The sequence below is a fragment of the Teleopsis dalmanni genome, chromosome 1 (genome assembly GCF_002237135.1).
Source record: "Teleopsis dalmanni isolate 2A chromosome 1, ASM223713v2, whole genome shotgun sequence".
Lineage (NCBI taxonomy): Eukaryota > Metazoa > Arthropoda > Insecta > Diptera > Diopsidae > Teleopsis > Teleopsis dalmanni.
In genome coordinates, this window is record NC_051846.1 from 23240481 (window position 1) to 23264969 (window position 24489).

Here is a 24489-nt window from a genome sequence, read left to right on the forward strand (position 1 = left end):
AGGACGCACAGGAAGATATGCTGATCTACGGTCCGTCATCAGTTAGAAGACAAATAAATGATATTGATTCTAGTATAGTTAAAGTTTAGTGTGTGGCAGAGATAAGCCCCCCAGTCACAAAAGAGTAAAAGTGCGCAATAGCACTAACTCAAGTCACAACAACAATAATAACACTTGAAATTAAAATCAAAAAGAGAAAATTTTTGAATGAACAAACAATGGAGGATATATTTTATTATATAGGATCATTTATTAATTAGTCTCTTTTTGATCAGAGACTTGCAAATTTGTGCAAGACCGTCTTGTCTTTTTTGTAACTTAATCTCTGATAATCCGGAACTTCCATGATATTTAACATTTCTAGCATTAGTCAACGTCTATAATTTGGATCTTTGTTGATGATCTTCAAAATTTGGAGTATGGTTCATAAGAGACCAATGGGTTGTTAATGCTGTCTTTTGGTCATTGGGAATTGATCTGCTTTTTATGTCGTGTTTGTAACTAACGATTCTCGTCCTAAGTTTGTTTTGTGTTGTACCAACATATACCCACTGGCATATGTTAGACAGTCCTACAAGCCTAGACATAGACACAACAGATGTTCCGGTTTCTTTTCTTAGAGTGCCAGTAGATATGTGCTAATCACATGAGCATCGTTAGATTAAATTGTTTATATATTTTACATTGCAACTGCATTTTGTAATTTTCTAAGAAAATATCATTCTTGCTAAGTAATTCTTAAAAACCATATACATCCATAAATAAATTCTAAGTAAGCAATTAAGTTCATTAAACTTTAATCAATTTTTTATTACTTTCTTGCATGTTGTCTTTAAAAATATTATGCAGTTTTGTTTATTTATACTTTAAAAATGATATTTTCATTACTTAATTAAATATAATTACAATATATTTAATTAATATGAATAGTAAATTAATTGCATTTTTTATTTTAAATATATTATAATATTTTAAATAAAACTAGTAAAAAATACTGTTTTATATAAATATTAATTTCCTGATTTTATTTGTCAAATTTATCGCTAACAATTTTATGGTTGGTTTTATGGTTTTATGGTTTATATAAAGTTATAAATCTTTTTAATTACTTGTGAACATTAACATTTTAATAAAACAATTTTCATTTAATTGACTAGAATTATTTGAAAATGTGCATGAGAAATAACAAAATATATGAAAATTCATTAATTTAATTGAGTTCAAATTGAAAATAATTGATGGCATTAAAATGAATTAATTAGTATTTTAATACGCTTTCAATCAAAATAATAAGAACAAATTATTTTATATCTATATGATATAATATAATATTACTATAAATATTTATATATATGACATAATATTTAATTTAATTTAATAATATATTATAATATAATTTAATAATATATGTTATAGTATTTAATAATAGTTCTTAAGTTTTTAAATCCTCAAAAATATTCTTTGTCATAATGTGTACTATAACCTTTTTATTATTTAAATATAAAATTTTATATCACGTAAAAATAGATTTAGAATGTCTTATCAAGTGTATGCAGTTAAGAAATTATTTATCCAAAGATAAAAAAATTCTAATATGAATATTTTGCTGCTGCTGCTACAGCTTTTGACATTTACCTTAGTATTGAATAAATACAACAACTCATTTCGTTTCAAAAAAAAAAATTAAAAAAATAAAAATTATTAGAATAAAGGGCGCTACTCCGATTTTTCGAACGTGCCGATTTGTTGACAGTAGTTTTTAAAAGAGTCAACTATTATCACAAGTCCAAGCCACATGTCGATAAAGCTTACTTTTCGAGTTAGACAGGTTTAAAGTTATAGACTCTCAATAAAGGAAAGATATTCAAATGTGACACACTCTTTTTTACCAGCTTCATAGCTACGCGCATATTTAAGTACAGTAATCCCCACTATAACGCGGTAGATTGGTTCTGCGTTATAGGAAAACGCGTTATAGGGATATTCCCGTATACCCCGTATACACAAAGGTATACCACGTGCAAAGATACGCGAAGCTAATTATGATCCCCGTAATCCCCGTGTTATACGGGAGGTTGAAATCGCTTAATATGAAAACGCTTTATAAGAGTACCGCGTTATAATGGGGGATTACTGTACATACAAAATAATTTAAACAATAATGCAATAATACATTTTTTAATTGTTTTTTAAATTATTTAATAAAGACTAGTAATATAAATTTTTAGTAAATTAATTATATATTTCGATAATTATTATTAATTAAGTGTTAATATTTAAGCTATGTATGTTAATTACATCTTAATATTTCTACGTCAATATTTCTATATAACTGTTTGTGACATGTAATTTAAGTTGAAAATTAAACATTTTTAATGTTTGTTAACATTTTTATTATTATTTTAGACAAAGCATAGTTTATATAATTTAAAATAATATATTGTATAATTCATTGAAATTAAAAATTAATTCTGATATTCAAGTTCATATGAACTAATTAATATTAAAATTGCAAACGATTTTCTTAATTAACGATAATTGATTTGTTTAATTTACACAACTGAGAAGAATAAATAAATGTATAAATAATATCGATTAATTACGGCTCGAGAATTGGGCCCAGTGTGAATCATAGTATATACATGTACCTGTAAACATAAATAAATAAATATTTTAAATATTTATAATTATTACTATAATAATTATATTATAAGAAGTAAATAATTATTATATTATATTAATTATTGTTATTATAATAATATTAATTATTATCATTATTTTTATTATTACTATTATTAATATTATAATAATTTATAATAATTATAATTATTATTATTATTTGAATTTTACATTTCAGCGGGTGTTATTGCTGGGATTCACATAATTCCGGATGACAAGCATCAAGAAATTTATGCTCTGTTGAAGTTTAGTCCATGTTTTACACCTATTAAATTGTGTTGCTCTTTCTAAAGAATGTTGATCGTTTTCTTCACCATTGCACATGTATGCAACAAGACGTATTTCTGCATAATATTTATTAGAAGTTTAGAGAGTTCAAGTACTGAAGATGAGTATTTGTTATTACTCAAAACAGCTATATGGTCATCCAAAAATTCAATTAATTAAAAAACAAAAAATTGATTGTTGTAATTTGACAATAATGATCATTTTAAAGTAACTTTCGAAAACTTGTCATATACGATAAATAAAATAATATTAGGGATCTGTGCTAGGGTCCTCCATTTGTAAGCTTTCACACTTGTATGCTTGAATCTTTCTAGGCCAGAACATATGTAAAATTTTTTTCCAATTTCTCTTGCAATGTTTGTATTTTTCGTCGGTGATACCAAATACGTTCTTACAATTTATTTTTGGTCTATCCTAGTAAGTTGTTAGTTTGGTTTTTTGGCAAGTCATCCTGTGTTTTGTAACTCTTAAAAACTCTCAACTCTATACATTTTTTAATGCGATTAATTTTTGTTTCTCTGTTGAGAATACTACTAATTTTAGTTTAGCTAGTTCAGCAGCAATTTTTTTATTTGAATTACTCGGAGCCCTGGAACCTATATCAAGTATATTGTACTCAATGATATAGGTCACAGTTAAATTTTGTACTGTTTCAATAGCTTCGAATGGTACTGTAGTTGGAACTGTGGCCAAGAGTATAGCAATCATGTATTGTCCAAAAAAATTGTAATTCGTTGATTTTGTAGCCTTTTTTTCTAAAATCAGTCTATACAGAAATTAGGCTCCAAATATAGCAGTGAAAGTTAAATCTGCATCGGTTACTACATGTTTTCCTAACGATGTATTCCAAAACTGCGAACCGAAATAATATTATGTGATCCATAAAATATTCAATGCGTTTTGCATGGACTGGTATCAATATCCTTCCCAAAGAACGTTATCATTAAAAGCGTAAATACAAAATATTACGGACCGATGATATTAACGAGTCGGGAGTCGGGTCGGGAGTTGACAAACTCTGCTATGAAATACATGCCTTAAGGTAATCTTTAGTGCATTAGTCAGTTTTATTCTTAAATCACATTTTAAATGGTATTTAAAAAATAATAAAAATTGAGTGTTGTTGCTATTGTATTATAATTAGGATTTTAAAAATAAAAATATAGCAACGCCGTAAATTAATTGATTAATAAATTGAATTAATTCATGTGTTATTATTACAATTTCGCATGGATGTTTGGTATTTAACACAATTATTGCTATAATTATTAATAAGTATATATAATTAATTACTAATAAGTACATATAATTAATAATATTTTCGATGTTATTGTTATTGTTACTTTGTATATAAATTATATGCATATTTTTAATTTTAACACTTCAACACTGTTTTCATTTTCCTCCTCATTGATTTTAATTTATAGTGTTTTCGCAATATTACATAAAAAATGTTTATTGTTCTTATAAAAACTATTTATTCACATACAAATACATATAATATATAATTAGATTTGATAACACAATTTAATCATTACAAATTATATAAGAACTATCAAATTTTATAATTCCAAACGACTGCATCTATTTTTTGCTTATCATCAAATGCTCGTGACATCAATTTGAATAAACTGCTTTTTGCTTCCGAAATGTGATATATTTCTAATTGTATTTGCACTGGAATCTATTTTCTAGAATCAACACTGACTTTTGGACTATTACAATTTCAACTAACAAACTGTCAATCGTATTGTTGTTTATCCAAGCTTCAAATAAATAAATTACACTTTTTATCTACAAGTTTTTTTTAATTCGAATAAATTACAACTTCGTAAGATCACACACATATATTACATACACGATAGAACACTGATCACTTTTAGATCCAATAATTATTGCATCTTTCTCAAAATTATAATTACTTTTCTATCTAAGCACGATATTTTCAAATTTATACATCTAATGTAATATTTTATTATTACATTATTTTATGTAATACGAGTATGAGAAATAATAAAATTATTTAATATTTAAGTATTAGTTATAATTAGAATATCACAATTATTTATTCGAAATTAAGTTTATTTACACAATTTGTTGTTGTTTTCGCATCTTATAATCGGTATTTGATTGCTCCAAAATATTGATACTGCCAAATATACCTACATCATCAGAGGTTTTTGGAAATATTTATTCCTTTATTTGTCTGTAGAACATTTTTGGACAGTAAGTGTCAAAAATTGTACCCTGCTAGATTTGAATTGAAGATATGTATATAATACACAGAACCAACATGCACTTATTTTGAGTTCTTTAAATTTGACAGTATTAAAAACAACTATGTATATAGTTGTCCAAAATTCCAGTCCAAAAATTTACTAAAATAATATAATACCCTTTATATTATTATATTATATAATAATATAATAATAATACCCTTTATTATTAATAATCGTTAGAAAATTCTTATTATTTATTTAATTTGTTGTTTTATTTTACGATCAAAATTTTTTTGTTCTAACATTTTTGGACTAACCATATAGCTATTTTAGATTTTGGATCATCTTTTGGTTAAATTGTCCGTATATTATTTTTGGACAATAAGTTCAGGAATTGAAATCTGTCAAATGTATATTTATTTTGCGTTATTTACTATAAATTTTTTAATTTGAACATTACCCACTTTCGTATCTTGATGCTTTTAAATTCTATAAAGTTTTTTGTTCAGAAATTTTGGATCTTTTGCTACTTTGCTTTTGCATCTTTTTAGATGAGTTCTGCTAATTGAGTTATTTTATAAAACATTTGCATGCGATGCGTCATCAGCACAGATAATTGTAAACAAAACTTCATATCAGTATTCGGGGAATTTTACAATTTTATCATAATTTATTTTTTTAAGGTTATTTAATGATTATAAATCGAACAGTGGAAATAACAAAAATTCAATGTTTAACATGTGCTATGTTGTTATTGTCTAAATGATAGCTATTACTCTTAGTGTTACTAGTTCGGAGTACCAGTCGTAATTAAATGGAGTCTCACCTAATTATCTGGTATTGGAACTAAGCAATATATTATTTAATAACTAGTAAGTAGTTTTCGTGCATATTAATCATTCAGATTGAGTAGTTAGATATATTGGAACCAACCTATTTTTATCAAAATGATAGAATTTAAATAAAAAACAATCAATGAAACAATTGTTCTCAAAGAGAATATAAGTGATATTGTTTAGTAAAGTATGGCTCATCTTAAAAAATATATATATATATAATTCTGATAATACTCATTATTTTAATGTGCTTTATGCATCTATGGTATAATGTATAATGAATTATGTAAGTGCGTAGGTACATTATATAGGCTACAAAATAGGTATATAATTACTTGGACATTTTTTGTGCTTATTTTCTAATAAGTAAGGTCTCAGTGGATAAATTACAGGCTATGTATCCATACCTATTAAATTTGATTTACGGACCATTTAATCGTCTGTGGAAACCGATCAGTGGTTTCTAGCATATAAGCTATATGTTGAAATATCAATTCCTGGTAAATGAAAATAATCGGTTTTTTATAATTGTTTTATTAAGCTAATTATTTTAAATAATTTTTTTTCGAAAACTAGTATTTTAATTAGTAATCAAAATAATGTTTAATTGTATAATTGTAATGTATTCAATCTAAAATCATAGGAATTTGATAATTCTTACTTTTTTGTTTTATGGAAATATGGGGAAAACGTGACAGATCATAGCATCATTGTGCAAAATTTCACTAAATTTGTGTAAACAATGCGTGAAAAAATTAGTGCAAAATATATTAATATAATAAAAAACTTTTTGTGTTGTTTAGTACAAACAATAGAATAAACGTGACCTATTGTAAGTCTGGGAATGTTCGTTTTTCTCTAATATTAACTAAAATCTATTTTTGTCTTTTTGATTTGGTTTTTTTTTTTGAAAAGCAATTACATTATTCATTTTATCAATTACCAGACATAGATAACAATTGAAAACAATTTGTATTAAAAATAAATTAAATTAATTATTAAATTTTAATAAAAATATGCATTTTGTATCACTATTTTTTATAACGCGAAAGCGGTTCCAAAGAGGAATAAGTCTCGCCGAAGAGGGGGTTGTTTAATCCGTACAGTCCATATTAATGTTAGGCAGTCGGGCACACCATTCCGCCGTTGTCGGTTTGACGGTGCATAAAGCATTCCACCTCTTCACCACAAAAAAAGAAAACTATATATCTTCCCTAAAAAGCACTTTAGAGTAGTCAAAAGGCCACTTATATACCACTTATATACCACACCTATCGGTATGAAAAGATAAGTCAGTGTAATCATGTATATTTGTATATAAGTCGGAAAAGATCGGAAAAGACTTATATAGATCTTGTCATACATATTTTGTTATTTTACTGCCAACAATTATAATAGCTTCAAACAATCTCATTTTTTCAATTTTCCGGTGAAAACCGTCTAAAGCGACGAATAGTGTAACCAATCCCCGCTGGTCGTATTTTCGAATGCGAATGATATAAATTTGATTGGCTACCTTGAGAAGAGGAAATCAACAAAATCAGTAGAAAATCATCAATTGTGTATATTATATACAATTAATAGCGTATGTGAATGACGAGGACGCGAAAAGAGCTGTTTCATCAAGACAATGTGCTGTCCAATAGGTTATTGATTGTTATTGCAAAATTGCTCAAACTACAATTTGAATTCGCATCTAGATTTAGTGTATTTTTACTAGATTTGACATCCAGCGTCTACTACTTGTTAACAGACCTTTAAAAACACTCCACGGGAAAAAGATTTGTGTCCAATGAAGACGTAATTCCCCATGCAGACTCCTATTCTCAGACCTGCATCCTTCTACAAGAGAGGTATTGAAATGTTAGCGAAATGGTGGTATTGCTTCTGAAGAAAACTGTGTTGAGAAATAAAGTATAATTTTTCCAAAAAAAAATGTGCCCTTATAACTTAACTTCTCAACTGATATGTTATTATTTACAAAAATCACACTCAATAAATTTAAACTGTATGAAATATATGCAACGAATATATGAATATGTAAAACTGTATACTATATGTTACTATATAAAACTATATAAACATAACAAAATAGTTTATGTTCTTTATTAATAAGGTGTTGTCATCTATTTTTACTGTCTTAATAAATATCAAAATTTGAAAGGTTTTAGGAAGTAGCAACAAAATATGACTACTTTTTTAAGTTCTACAACTAAATCATGGTCGCCAGAATCTTAGTTAGTACTATCGATAGGTACTTGGTTCCAAGAGTAGTTAAAACGTGCAATTGCCGTTCATCTTTCCTAACTTTGCCTAAAATAACAAATATTTTATTCATAAAAATTATAATTATGTGAAGGGGATTTCAGATTTGGTGAATCTAAAGCAAACTATACCAAAATAAATATTTTTCTCATAAATCATTGTTTACTTATAATTTATTTTAATTATCTGAATAAAATTCTACTGTTTTAAAATTATTTCAAAAATTCACGTGTACATTTTAATCATAACATCTGAAAGCCTTAAGATATTAATTCAATAATCTTAATCTATTGGAATTTTTCATTCCAATACGCAAATTATTTTTGAAGCTTTTGTTTATCCCATAGAAATATTCTATTCTATAGTTATTATGACAATAACAAGGTTTTCTATATCACTTCTAGGTAAGTAGTCTGTACTTTCGTTAACTTCATATTGTGATATCCAAATTGGAACCCCAGTATTTCTCTTAATTAAAGTTTGAAGCTGTTTGAAGCATTCTAAACAAATTGACAAAACTAATTTTTAACCAGGGTAATTCTGGCAAAGATTGTTAAAAGTCTTTCGTAAGATCTTTGTAAGATCGGCTGGAAGACCGTTTGTTAGATTTTTGCTATTCCGGCCCAAAAGTCTTTCAAAAAAGTTTTATCATTTGTCATTCGTGGTAGATATTGTCATTCAATATTAAATAAATACTAATAAATATAAAAATTTAAATATATAAAAAATATGTATATTATACATAAATATATAAAATATATTTTCTAAAATTTTTATAAAGCCAGTATAGTATATCAATACATTTATGTTTGCATTGTACTAAAAATTAAGTTTGAAATAATTGCTCCATTTTTAGTATTTCTAATTAATTAATTAATTATTATGTATTTTATTTTATATAAAAAAAATTTTATACACGAATAAAATCTTAGCTGACAATCGAAAGATCTGATCAATAGCAGATCTTTCATTTGGTCTTTAGAAAAGCCGAAAAAAGCTTTCAGTCTTGCCTAAGATCGCTGAAAGATCTTTAAAACGATCTTTGGAAAGATATTTGAGTGTGATGAGCTAAAACAGCGTTGCCAAAATTGCCCTGTAAAAATGACAGTAGATATTTTAAAGTTATATTTTCTGATGTATAGTTCAATCGCATGAACCTCTGTTCGAGAGAACGGAGACAGTTTTCGTCGTTGTAATTGCCTTTTGAACACGTCCATATACCATACTTTCAAGGCTTATACTTCACTCAAGATAAGCGGTTATTGATTTCAAGATTACATTTTATAGAGTATTTTAAACATATTTTTAATATTTTCTTAACTAAGGGATTGTGTGTATTTTTAGGTAATAACAATTGCAATGCTAGAAAGCTTACTAATTCTTACTATATATGTATCTATTGTATTGTTTAATATACAATAATATTTTCTTATTAAAGCATTATTACTAAATTGTTGAGAGCCATGAAGTAAATATGGATGCCTATTAAATCAATACTGTGTCTTGTGGATACCGATTGTTGTTATTACAATAATCAAAGTATTGTAAATACTTTATTCATTGCTGATATTATACTTTGTATAGATATTGAAGATAAGTATAATTATATATTAAATATTCGAAATTGTTGTCTGCATATATATTTGTACCACTAGTATATATACTTCAAAAAGATCTCAGCTTTTTTTAAATTCTTATCTTATCTTAAAATTTAGGATCACTTTCGCTGCTGATTTTGTTTAAAATTAGCAATTTTTCTGATAAGAATCTAATCTTTAAATCGTAACAAAAATAATTAAAACTTTATGGGTAACTACTTATATTTATAGTATTTACTTTTTGTTATATTTTATTTTTTGTTTTGAAATTAACGTTCTCTTATAGTATTTTGAAAGACTTTATCAATAATAATATTTGTCTACTTTAAAATATAATCTATACAAAACAATCAAATAATAAAGTCGTCTACTAAAAATATCTAAAATTCAAATTTGGCGTACGCCATATTTTATCTCTCAAATAAATCCGAATCACGTATGAATGATAATTAATATATTAATATGGTATATTAATTAATTTATTATTTATAACTTTTAAAATCAGGTCTCTTATCAAAAAAGTTGACGTCATTAAAGTGTTAAGTTTGCAAAGAAAACATTTTTATTATTATAATAAAAACTTCCATATAATAATTTGAAAGTATGTATTTAATATAAATCCACTAAAAATGCATTAAATTATGTATATAGCATATTACAGTATATAATATAACTATGTATAGTAATTATTTATTTAATTCATATATTACTGTCAATTTTTTGTTTATCTTTGAAGTTGAATTCAAATGAAATTTTTCCGGTTTATATGCAAAAAAGTTTTATCTCTTGGTGAAAACATTAACTGATCGATAAGGTTACAGGTAAACGGAAGAGGAAGTCAATGCCAAATCGATAAGTTGAGAGTGTATACGCAAATGGTTCCATACTTCTTTGAAATTACGCCATAAAATACTTTGTTTTAAAAATTAATTATTAACAAATGGAAATCCTCCTTCCAAATCCTCCTGAAGAAAGTAGAATATTAAGAAAATTAAAATTTATCTTTTAGATAGATAAATTTTTAAAAGATTTATCTGATGATTCTCTATATTTTTTTAATTCTTAAATTACTTTATTTAAATTGTTTAAATTGCTTAAAAATAAATGTAAATACCCACCACGATACTGTCTGATTCATTAATCATACAATATTTGTTAAAATAATTTCATGTGTACACATGTTGTATATTTAGTCATATTTACTGTCGCAGAGTTTTCAGATACATTTTCGTAAATTATATAAATTCATTTTGATTTTATCATTCAAAATATTTGTACTCTCACACGTCAAATACGTGTTGTAAAGGGAACAATATTACGAATACGGAATACATATTTACATAAAATGTACACAAATAATTATTTCTTAATTTTGTTTTCGACTGCAATTTAGTTTAAATGAATTTCCATTTTTAAGGAGATAATCAGTAATTGCAAGTAATTAATAATTCATTAAAAGACTGAAGAAAGTTTGTTCTTGTTGTTATCTTAGTTTGTATCGTAGTTACTTAAGTTAAAATTTTAAATTAAAAAATATAATTGCTTTAGAATGCAATTATGTTACATCATTGTAAATTACGTGCTCTATATAAGGAAAGGTTTTATTATTGGCATTTTTGTAATATAAATGTCAATCATACTTTTGTCAAGTCATACATTTTCTCATTAAAAGCAAAATAAATTCTCAATAATGGTTTTGAAATTCATTCAAATATTTATATGAAGCCTTATATTTCTCTTAACGCACCGATTTTAAATTTATTTACCCATTGTCATATTTTATCCCTACTATACCACTACATCGTTTTTAATATTTTTGGCAATGTCATACAATTTTAGTATAATTAAACTTTTGGTATATACTATATAAAACACAATATATAGATAATAATCTTTGGCAATCAAATCTCTGATAAAACTATTTCAATCTTCTCAGACAGCCAAGCTATAACTAAATCACTGGTAGGCACTTTATCCAGATCAATCATAACTCAAAACTGCCGTGCTTCTCTCAAATGACCTACCTAAGCGCGTGAAGGTTCAACTCATAGGGGTTCCTGATCATAGGGTTAGCGCGGCAATTGCATGTCGGATAAACTTTCCAAGGCCTCCTTGACTTTCAATTCTCAGATATTCAGATATCAGTGGAACACTTGCAACAGCTAAACTGGCAATTAAACAAAAATATCTAAGCATAGCCAAGCAATACTGAGCTGACGAGTCCTGTTTTCAGATCTCTAGGTTCACTTGGTCTAAGTTGGACAAAAAACATGTCAGTCAGCTACTTCAACTATGCTATGAAACTAGATCTTCCCTATAATGCCATTTGTCGCGGATGTGGCTCCGAGAACGAAGAGGCAACTGTGCATGAGAACTTCACAACTAAGCTCGCGGAGCACTCTGCGAGCCATTATCGATGCGGATGGCCTGTTGTTGTTCTTATGAAACAAAATTTCTCTTCTATTGCCCAAACCTTATAATACTTACAAATTTTAAGTTAATGGTCACATTTGTTGTTTTTGCCTTTTAACTGAACATTAAACTTATATTTTTGCTATATAATATATACTACAGACATTCTTGATGCCGAATGATCGTGTCTCTCCAATTATTTATGTACTTAAAAAATATTAAATAGAATATTTACTTCCAACAAATTGTTAGTGTAAGCTTTTTTATATGTGTCTAATAAAATAATTTAGATTTTATTTTAATTATACATATATTACCTTATTATTACTTAAAAATGCAATAAGATCTGGTCAATTGACAGTTTTGCTATGTAATATTGACAATTAAAATATAATAGTAAAATACAAACCTATTATTATTTCATAATTCTTATTTAAAAAAAAGAAGTGTTATGATATTTGTGATACAATAAATAATAATTTAAAGTGCAATATCAACATTTTTAAAGTTTACAAAGGTAATTCAAGATCTTACACGAGTAGATCGAACAAATATTATTGAATACAGTAAAGCTTAAATAAATATATATAAACAAGTTTTGCTGGTAATTAAATAATAAAATGCACACAGTTCATTACATAGAATTTGATATTTCAATTATTTTATCAAATTGTTATAAATAATAACAATAAACTTTTTCCAAATTTTCCAAAAAAATTCGATTCTAAATCACAATAAGTTCTGAATCTATATAAATTGAAAAAACATGTAAAATTATAAGACATTTAATGGACTAACACCTGATGATTTTAAACCATTATAACTATAACCTCCATTTCAACACAAAGATATATTAGAGGCAAGTATCAAATTAAAGGATATTTGAGAGAATAAAATCGAATGTATGATGTAAGCTTTGAGATTTATTTTTTTTGGAGGTATATTTTTTTGAAACCTGTCTTATCTCATTAAATATTATAAATGCACCTACTACTACAACCTACTAAATTTTAAATTGTTTTTTAAAAAGGAAACGGAAACATAACAAAAGTTTGATATTATGAGATTAAAATTATTTTTTTCAACTTCGAGAAATTCTTTCCAACATAGATGGCGAACTAACAGATCACCTCCTAAAGTTAATTTAACTCGAGAGATCACACTAATATTACAGATAATATATACAAGTACAACTTTTTTCCCTACAACTTTAATACGATAATTCTCAAAAAAGGAAAATTAAAAAAAAAAATTTATCTATTATTATTAATGAAGATTAGTTCTTAAACAAAAACATAGATCTCTTAAGAATAAATACAAGGAGACTTACCAGGTAGGCTGATTTGACAACGAACTTTAGTATATAAAGTATAAAAAGTTAGTATAAAAAGATTTTGTCAAAATTAAATATGTATATAAATATTATAAGTAATGTCTTATACTCTTATTGAAGTATTTAGAATATTATTTTAACTTAAAAATATAGGTATTTATATTTTTGGAATTAAAATAAAACTCATTTTTATTTCTTTTGTACTGCATTTTATTTAATTTATGCCACTTCGAAAAAGGTCATTGTGCTATCGTGCTATTGTTTTGTTTTTACAGCTGCTCTTTAAACTTTATATGTTACATAGTAACCATATTCCAATTTTTCTTTTTAAAGCTAACATTACAAGTATTTTTGTAAATCGATTAATGTAAAACTTACAAATTGTTTTTAAGATATCTTACCTACTTAGTTGGCCATTACAGACGGGGTCGTCCTTGACTGCGTCGAGTAGCGTAGCCTCCGCTAGCCAGCTCGATTAGTTGCTTGCTGTCGCCAGTTGGTAGTACCGAGCGCCCCAAATCGTTGTTCTTCCACCAAAGATGCGGACGTCCCCTACCGCGTTTTCCACCTGCGGGTACCAAATCAAACACCTTTCTAGGCAGAGCACTTTCTTCCATTCGCGCGACATGATCAAGCCAACGAAGGTGTTGAATTTTTATGTCGTGGTATAATGTCATACAGCTTATTGTTCCATCTAATTCGATACTCATCGCCAACACGTAAAGGACCATAGATCTTTCGAAGAATTTTTATCTCGAATGCTCCTAACGCTTTCTCATCACTGTTGGATCTTTCGAAGAATTTTTATCTCGAATGCTCTTAACGCTTTCTCATCACTGTTGGTAATTGTCCAAACTTCTGTACCAATACAGCAGGACAGGCATGATAAAAGATTTGTAAAGTGGGTTTTTTGTTTGCCGTGAGGGCTTTATTTCTTAATTGCCTATCTTGAATTGCATTTTAAAGTTGAAATCCAATTCACTATTTAAATTTCGCAGGCATGCCTAATTAAGATCATACTTTCGTAAAAGCAGCTATATTGAATAATGTTTTTCACTGTGCTATACAGTAATCCCGCTATAACGCGGTAGATTGGTTCCGCGTTATAGGGGTATTCCCGTATATCCCGTATACACACGTGCAAAGGTACGTAAAGCTAATTATGAACTGTAAAAATCCGTTATATAATATGAGAAAATGCCCGTGTTATACGGGGTTTGAAATCGCGTTTTTTGGGGGGATTACTGTATATGAATTTAGCTTAGTTTTCGAGATATGAGGGTTTAATCAATGTTAGAGTTTTTACATGAAATCTACCAACAGGTAGACGCGACATTTGTATAATCAGAGTAAAAATTTAATATACTATTTAGCGCCATCTAGCGTAGGGTATGGATCTTGTTAGTGTTTAACGCTCGATATCCCAAGAAGTAATCTATATTACCATAAATAATATTGGGGAAAAGTTGCTAACAAAAGCTAATTTTACTAAAATCCATTCAAATCGTTGGATTTTGCATTCGATATTCGATTCGATATTATTCGTAGCGATATTCAATATTATTAATACCATAAAAACACTAGAATTCTCAATTCGTTTTTATTGTGACAATTTTTATTTATTTAATTGATATAAAAGAAACCACATTCGTCACGCCTAATTTAAATATAATTAATGTTTATTAAATTTGAAGTGCAAGTGTTTATTGAAAATAAAATGCATTGCAAGAGCCGGAAATGTGTCCACGCATCTGAACTTAATTATAAGCTACGCACGCGTGACTTGATTGCGTGAAGTAAGTCAACATTCACGCACTTAGCAGTTGTCTAGCATGCTAAGTGAATGAATTAAATTTTCCCATTAAAGTGTGAGAACTAATTAGATACGTCTATTAAATGTGTCTGAACTTATAGTAAATATTGTTTACTCGTACTTTTATGAGATAATTTCCGTATATGGAACAACAAATTATTATATAATAATAAAGTAAGTCTTTACTTAAGCGCGCATATTGACTTCGTACTAAGAAAAGTTTACACAAATGCTTTTTATTTGTATATCTGTGTTGTGGATAAATAAGATATAATAGAACATTCTATTATACATTGTTTTGTAAATACAATATATTTATAAAATTGATCTTACTTTTTATACAGTTGACTATTGCTTTGTTATAGTTATTATAATCCGTATATAACGTTGGGTAAATTTCCAGATATAAAATTACCTATATGTAAATGATTAAACACCAATTAATATATTACAAATAATTATATTGTTTAATAGATATGCTATGAGATATTATAAGATTTATTTGGAATTAAATATGGCGAAAAATGACAAATAAAAGCGAACCATTCAACTTAGAAAGATGTGGAACTATATACATATACCTCTACAAAACTTTGCATATTTAATGCTAAAATGAAGGCAGTTAGTTCTATTTTATGGAATTGAAAACTGGAACCATATTACTGCAATCCGAAATTCAGATCTTTATAAAGTAATGTTAAGTAATGTTAACGAAAAATCTTGCGCATTTGGTGGCTCCAAAAATTATCAATCTGTGGGTTCGAAGAACAGAAGAAATTCAGAAACGTAAATGATAAAAGTCGATTTGCAATTTTATAGTTAAACTTAGAGAATGGTATATGACAAAATGCCTTGTAGAAATTTTTAAGTATTAATATGGTATAATATGATGTATATAATATATATATAATATAATACATATATAATATAATATATATATAATATAATATATATATAATATAATATATATATAATATAATATATATATAATATAATATATATATAATATAAAATAAATATATTATATTATATAATATAATATAATATATATATAATATAAAATAAATATATTATATTATATAATATAATATATGTATAATATATAGGTATAACACTTCGTTCAATAATGTGTGTGACTGACACATAGATGGCGGCACTAATACTAAATAAATATTTTTTTTCGAAAATGACAACCCTTTTAGGCTTACTGTCAAAATCATATGTTAATCTGACCATTTGTTTACAAGTTACAGTGCTTTAAGTGACGCTACTTTTGAGTTTTCAAAGAAAAATGAATTCAAAACAATTCCGTGTGCTGATTTGTCATTGTTTTTTAATGAAAAAAAATACTGTTCAATGCCAGGAATTTCTTGAAAAACTTTATTCGGACTCTGCTCCATCAAAAAGAAGCATTTGTTATTGGTATGCCGAATTCAAACGTGGTCGTACAGACACCGATGACATTCCATCTACTGGACGACGAATAAATGACGCTGTTATTCCGGAAAACGTTGAAAAAACACTGAAAATCATTATGCCCGACCGTAAAGTGAAAGTGAGGGAGATTGCTGACATTCTACAGATATCTGCAGGCAGTGTACACACCATAATACACGAACATTTGGGTATGAAAAAGGTGTTTTCCAAATGGGTGCCGCGTTTGCTCACACCGGAGCAAAAACAACAACGAATCGATGATTCAAAGAGCTGTTTGGACATGTTTACGCACAATAAGTCGGAGTTTTTGCATCGGTACGTCACGATGGATGAAACATGGATTCACCATTTCACTCCAGAGTCAAATCGGCAGTCTGCTGAGTGACATGCAGCCGGTGAAAGCCGCCCAAAGCGACCAAAGACGCAGCAGTTGGCTGGCGAGGTTATGGCGTCTGTATCTTGGGATGCGCATGGAATAATATTCATCGACTATCTCCAGAAGGGGAAGACCATCAACAGCGACTATTATATAGCATTATTGGAGCGTTTGAAAGACGAAATCGTAAAGAAACGGCCTCATATGGCGAAGAAAACAGTTTTGTTCCACCAAGACAATCCACCGTGTCACAAGTCGATGAAAACGATGGCAAAATTGAACGAATTGAGCTACGAATTGCTGCCGCACCCAACGTATTCTCCAGATCTGGCCCCCAGCGACTACTGGCTCTTCGCAGACCTCAAAAAGATGCTCCTTGGTAAGAGATTTGGCTCAAATGATGAAGTAATCGCCGAAACTAACGCCTATTTTGAAGGCAAAGAAAAATCGTTTTACAAAGGCGGTATCGAAAGATTGCAAAAGCGTTGGAATGATTGTATCTCCCTAAAAGGGGACTATGTTGGTGAATAAAAACGAATTTTGGCAAAAAAATGTGTTTTAATTAGTTAGTCCACACATTATTGAACGAAGTGTTATAATATAAGAAGGATACTCATCTAAACATATAAACTTATTAACTGTATAATTTTATGCGTTTACGTATATCAGGGCTGTCCAGACCAGATACCATCACGGGCCAATACAAATCACTGTACACATTGAAGGGCTGCCGAAACAAATACATACGTTCATAGTTGTTTTCGACAAAAACAAAAATACGGTTAAAATTTTAAATTTAGTTTTAATAATTTATCAAAATTTATCAAAAAATCAAATAATATAGTCAAATAATATTTGACTATATAATAATATAAAATTTGCGTAATTGTGGTACATTAAAAATCTGTCGCGAGCCACACAAGCATTACCTGCTGGCCGTGCTTTGGACAGCCCTGATGTACATATATGATTATATGAACGGTATTAGTGAAATATTTCTGAAAAATTTAACAATCTGATGTATGATAGCACTATTTATATCAGCAATTATTATAACAGCACAAAATGCAATGCTCAGCAACGCAGTTTTTTTCAACCAAAAGTATGGCCCCATTTTGACAATATAAAAAGTTATTTTAAACTTTAAAATTATAAAATAAAATGGGAAATTAAGTAAAAAATTTAAACTAAAAATAATTACAAAAACATTTTTGTGAACTAATATTTTTTGATATAAATTCATATTATTTTCAAAGCACTGAACACTAAGTAGTTCAAAATCAGTTCAACCTCAATCACTATTCCATACTTTTGTTTGGTATAATACAACAATCATTAAAAACACCATTAAAAACACCAATCATTACTCTTAAAACTCTAGGAAATAGCTTAAAACAACTTTCATTACAATCTCATCAGTATTCCACAATGTATAGACTATAAACAAATATTTTCATATTAATTGAAAACAAAACGAAGCATATAGATTAGGGTTTAACAACTATTTGTCTCATTAGCACTATCGGCTCTTAAAGTATTTTCGCATTTAACGATATTATTTTTGGGAAAGATAGAGTCGAACGATTCAAAACACATTGAACATTTTACCGGTCCTTGTAAAATACATTGAAACGTTTTCCAGCCCGTAGTAGACGTGTTGTTTAAGAAACACTACTATGGTAACAGCTACAGAGAAAGAACGCAAGAAAGTAGGTTAAATGATCTTAAAACCTTGTAACATTAAATATATCTATAAAGCACTTCTTCAAAGACATTGCCTATATTAGTACATATAATCATTGATATATAACGCTTAATTCGAATAATGGCTAGGATTTCTACATGCAGTTTTAAACTAATAGACTATACATAAACAATGAACTAATAGCTCTCGTAAAATTTGTTATGAAATTCATTGTAATTAAAAATTTAAATAAATTCTAAATATTGAATTGAAATATAATTAAAATCATTTAATAATTATTTTTATATATATATTTTTATTGTTTTCAGTTATATTGCTGGACGTTTTAAAATTATATCAAATGCTGAAACGAAAGGTCTTAGTACCTTTGTGGGCACATTTGCGTTACCATCTTTAATATTTCTCTCATTAGTGGAGTTAAATTGGAATACAGTGAATTGGCAATTTTTACTGGCCATGCTTATCTCGAAATCCGTTGTTTTCTTTGCGGTGTTAATTATTTCATTACTTATTGTGAGACCATTGAACTATGCACGTGCTGGACTTTTGGGTATATTTTGTACACAGAGTAATGATTTTGCTATCGGTTATCCAATAGGTAAAATTTTAATTGAATTATTTCAAAAGCATATTTTTTAAAAATTTTTATATTCTTTAGTTATGGCTTTATATGAGAATATACATCCAGAATACGCATCATACTTGTATTTGATGGCGCCAATATCATTGGCTATACTAAATCCAATTGGTTTGGTATTGATGGAGATCTCAAAAATGTCAAATACTAAAAATGAACTAGTAAGTATATTTACTCGTATTTATATAAATACATATATGTAAATTCTTTAATAAGTTTACGGAATCAAAATAAATTTATATATATAATCCCCTTTAAAGTATCTACGCCAACGACTCTACGATATATGAATTTTTTCTCCTCAATAGTATGCTTAAAATTTTTTTTTACGAAGGAAGTAATAAGGAAACGTAATAATTTGATGTTGTTCTAAACCATTGAGACCAATATAGTGGGAGACATGAGAGGAATATATATTATATAAGTTAATAAAAATAAAAGGCAAAAACGTGACTCTTTGTCAGTAGCGAAAGTATAAGTCGATCACTTGTACGCTTATAAAGTTAAGGGCTATGAAGGCCAAATGGGATTTTTTCTGACAAACCCGTTGATGTCCCGTAGCAATCAGACGATCAAATAATATCGCATGATTATGCCATTAATGAAACTTATCGCAGGGACCGGATTTGAGAGGCCGCAAATATTAACTTTTATGTTATATTGTATACGTGTATAATATTGCATATGCATACAAATAGAAAGGATAGGTGTTTGGGTCAAGTATGGTATAAGAATAGATATGGGAATAGATGTTTGGGTGGTATAGGAAGCTGTGTCAAACTCTTCGTGAGATTGAGGTTTATCAATGCACTGCACGCACAAGGTCGACTTCGGTTGAGACCATTGAGTATTTTTGCAGAAACCAATTTAATGGGAAGCAAACCCGATGCGATCTTTATTTCAGAATCAATGATGTCAAAAGTTTGACAACAATATTTTTTTTTTTTTTTTCAATTCATACGTTATTTATTGAATCTTTCAATTTGGAAACTAACAATAAGTGATCAAATCTTAAAACTAAATTTATTTTTTTTTCCTAAGCCATTGATTTGGAAAAAATTATTAAGACATTAATTTATTTAATAAAATAAGATTGAAAATTAATATTAAAATTAAAATTGAGATTAAAATTAATTCAAGAAATCACATTCAGTTCAATTAAAGAAAATTTATAATATTTTAAATGAAATAAAAATTTTGAAGGTTAACAGATGTTAATGGTGTCCTTCTTTTTTAGACGTCTGTGGCCTTTGTTCAGTAGCAGCATGTAAGCTAATTGGTTAGGATGGTCTTCTAACTTTAAGAGATGCTGACGGCTACATCGAGCAGCTTCTTCTATTACTGTTGGCACGCTCAAATCTCTATGAAGGTTAGCATTTTTCAGAAACCACGGTGCACCTGTTATCATTCTTAGGGTTTTAGATTGCAGCCTTTGCAATTTTTCAATATTTGATGGCATCGCTGTTCCCCACAGTTGAATTCCGTAACTCCATATTGGTTTTATTATCGACTTGTATAGCAAAATTTTGTATTCAAGTGGTAGCTTAGATGACGTGCCCATAAGCCAATGCAATGAACTTAATTTTATATTTATTTGTGTCTTTTTAGCCTCTATGTGTTTGTTCCAAGTTAAACGTCTGTCTAGATGTATCCCTAAATATTTTACATTGTCGCTTGAAGGTACTTTTTGCTCATTTATTGTAATATTGGGACAGTTTCCTGGTCTTAGAGCAAATGTTACATGGGTACATTTTTGTTCATTGACTTTGATACGCCATACTGATAACCATTTCTCAAGTTGGTGAACATGTTCTTGAAGCATGCGTTGTGCGATTGCGGGGTTTTTGTGTGCACTTAGTATTGCTGTATCGTCAGCAAATGTTGCAGTTAATGTGTTTTCCGAAGTTGGCATATCACTTGTATACAGCAGATATAATAGCGGACCTATTACACTTCCTTGTGGAACTCCAGCTTTGATAGGACAGGGTTCTGAAACAAAATCTTTATATTTTAAAATAAAAGTTCTTCTGCTTAAGTAGTTTTTTAACAAAAGGTGAGTGTTAACTGGCATGAGAGTTGTAATTTTATGTATTAAGCCTTCGTGCCATACTTTATCAAACGCTTGGGCTACATCTATAAATATGGAAGTGCAGTATTGTTTATTTTCAAATGAGTTTCTTACGAATGATACAATACGATGCACTTGTTCAGTTGTACTGTGTTTAGCTCTGAAGCCGAATTGATGCTCCGGAATTATTTCGTTAGCTGAGAGTATTGGCATTATTTTTGTTATTAGTAGCTTTTCAAATATTTTTGATAATATTGGAAGGACGCTAATTGGTCTGTAGGATTCTACTTTGGTTTTGTCCTTTCCAGGTTTAGGTATCATTGTTATTTGTGACATTTTCCAAAGTTTGGGATAATATCCTGTCCGTAAGATAGCGTTAAATAAATGCCTGAGATGTATAATGGCACATTGTGGTAATTGTTTCACCATTGTAACTGAGATTTTATCAGGTCCTGCTGCCTTTTTCGCATTGAGATCTTTTATAATTTTATTGATATTTTCTAGTTTAAAAATAAGGGGCCTGCTCGAAGGATATAGGTTTGTAATTGGTAAAGAAGTATTTTGTGAAGCATTATTTGGAGTAAATACATTTTTCAAGTGTTTTACAAATATTTCCCCTTTCTCTGAGTCACTTCGTGCCCAGTCACCATTTTCTAGTCTGAGAGGAGATTCATGCTGGATAGGCTGTTTGAGGTACTTTGTTGCCTTCCAAAGTGAATAATCCGTTTGTTCATTAGGTGCCAAATTGAATAGAAAATTGTCTAGGGATTTTTGATGTCTTTCCGCTAGTGCATATTTGAGTTCATTTGTACATTTAGCTAGTAAAACTTTATGTTTTGGGGATCTATGCCGTTGCCATAGTCTTCTAGCGTTTCTCTTTCGTTGTAATAATCCCTCTATTGTTTTTGTCACACCGATTTTTTTGGGTTCTTTTTTTTCAATTCTTATAGAAGCTACTTCAACACCCATTGAGATTACTTCAGAAAATTGGTTAACACAAGCATCAATTTCATTATTCACCTTTAACGAAGCATGTTGAGGTATATGACAAGAAACATATTTACGAAATTATAACCAGTTTATATGTTTTGTTAGACATTGCGTTTGGATAGTTCTATTCTGTTGACTTTGCATTGTTATTATTGTTGGTGAGTGGTCTGATGACAGTTCAACTAATGGAAATGCGGTGATTGTTGATGGTTTAATATTTTTGCTTAGACCAAAGTCGATAAGATCTGGGACTTTTTGTCGATCAGAAGGCCAGTATGTTGGGTGTCCAGTTGAAATCACATTGAGATCTTCACTTTTCATAACTGCTAGAAGTTTCCGTCCTCTTGGCGTTATTAGCCTTGAACCCCAGAATGTGTGCTTCGCATTAAAATCGCCTGCGACCAGAAATTTAGAACCGAGTGTTTTAAAAAAGTTTTGGAAGTCTTGGACTTCTATATTGTGATTGGGTGGACAATATATTGCAGCTATTACGATATTTTCTCCATATTCATCAAATCGGATAGCTGTCGATTGTAGATAATCTTTGCTGAAGTCTTCTAAAACAAAATGTTTAAGTCTTTTTTTTATTATAATACCAGTACCTCCTCGAGCCATTCCTTTGGGATGCTTGGTGTCATAAAAGCAGTAATTTGGAATTTTGAAAGCGTTTTTTTGAGTAAGATGTGTTTCGGACACAAGCATAATATCAATTGCATTACTAATTAAAAAATATTCAATTTCAAGTTTGTGGTTGTTTATACCGTTTGCATTCCAGTGACATATTCTAATGGAGTTGCTCATTTTTTCATTATTAGAGTTTGCATTAGAGCAGTTTGATTTTTTATAAGTTCTTGCATCATACTTTGCATACTATACATAAAAAGATTAAGACTTTGGATCAGTGTTTTTAGCGTCTCTTCTAAATTATCTACTGCTGGTATTGCCAATTGTTGAGGTTGAATATTTTCTCTTAATACATTTGCATAACTTTTGCCTTGAGAGATTGTTGCTTCTGTATTGTTTATTTGTTCTTGGTAGTAATTTTTGGGTGGCACAGCGTTTAATTGATTTTTGGGAAGAGTTCTCTGCTTAACTGCAACAAATACGGTACAACCCCTATAATTTGCAGTATGATTTTTGCCGCAATTACTGCATTTTTTTGCATTTGCATCTTCTTTAGGTTTTGGACATATGGAGGATTTGTGTAGATCTCCACATATTACACATACACTAGGTAAGGTGCAATAGGTTCGAGTATGGCCAAATTCTTGACAGTTAGTACACTGTATTGGATCTTTTCTTTTGAAAGGCTCTTCTACTGTTATCCTTCGATGTAAAAGATAACGAAGATTGTAAATTGGGTGCACTTCTCCTTTAGCGAGTTTTTTTGCGTTTGGCTCAAGTTCTACTTTAAATATTGGCTGAGGTGTTTTATTTTTGTTTTTAATATTAAAGATGGACTTTGCTTCAAATCCGGCTTCTGCTAAGGCTGCTTTTATATCAGCTTCCGGTACGAAGTGTTCTATACCTTTTATTACCACACTTAAACCTTTGCTACTTTTTAGCTGGTAGGTGTAGTAGCTTTTATTATTGGCATCAAAGAAGTTTATAATTTTTCTATAATTTAATTCATCATTTATTTGGATTTTTGTTTCATTAACATTTCCCTTCAAGAGTGGAATCACGTAGAAATGTTTATCACCTATTATGGATGTTATCTTCTTTAAAAGATCGTTCGAATTTTTTTCCCTTAGATAAATTGGAGGTGGTTTGTATTTTTTGGTATTATTTTCTGTATTCTCATTATTTTCATCAGTTGATAAGATTTGAAAT

The 24489-nt window shown here is 28.6% G+C and overlaps 1 protein-coding gene across 1 annotated transcript in view; it reads left to right on the top strand.

Moving 5' to 3' along the window:
• Positions 1-24489, top strand: part of LOC119678396 (integral membrane protein GPR155) — a 31771-nt gene that overhangs the window by 1044 nt on the left and 6238 nt on the right. Inside the window, exons 3-4 of the mRNA XM_038090208.1 lie at positions 19270-19559; positions 19620-19759. Of these exons, the coding sequence (XP_037946136.1) occupies positions 19270-19559; positions 19620-19759 (430 nt within the window). The remainder of the gene's footprint in view (positions 1-19269; positions 19560-19619; positions 19760-24489) is intronic.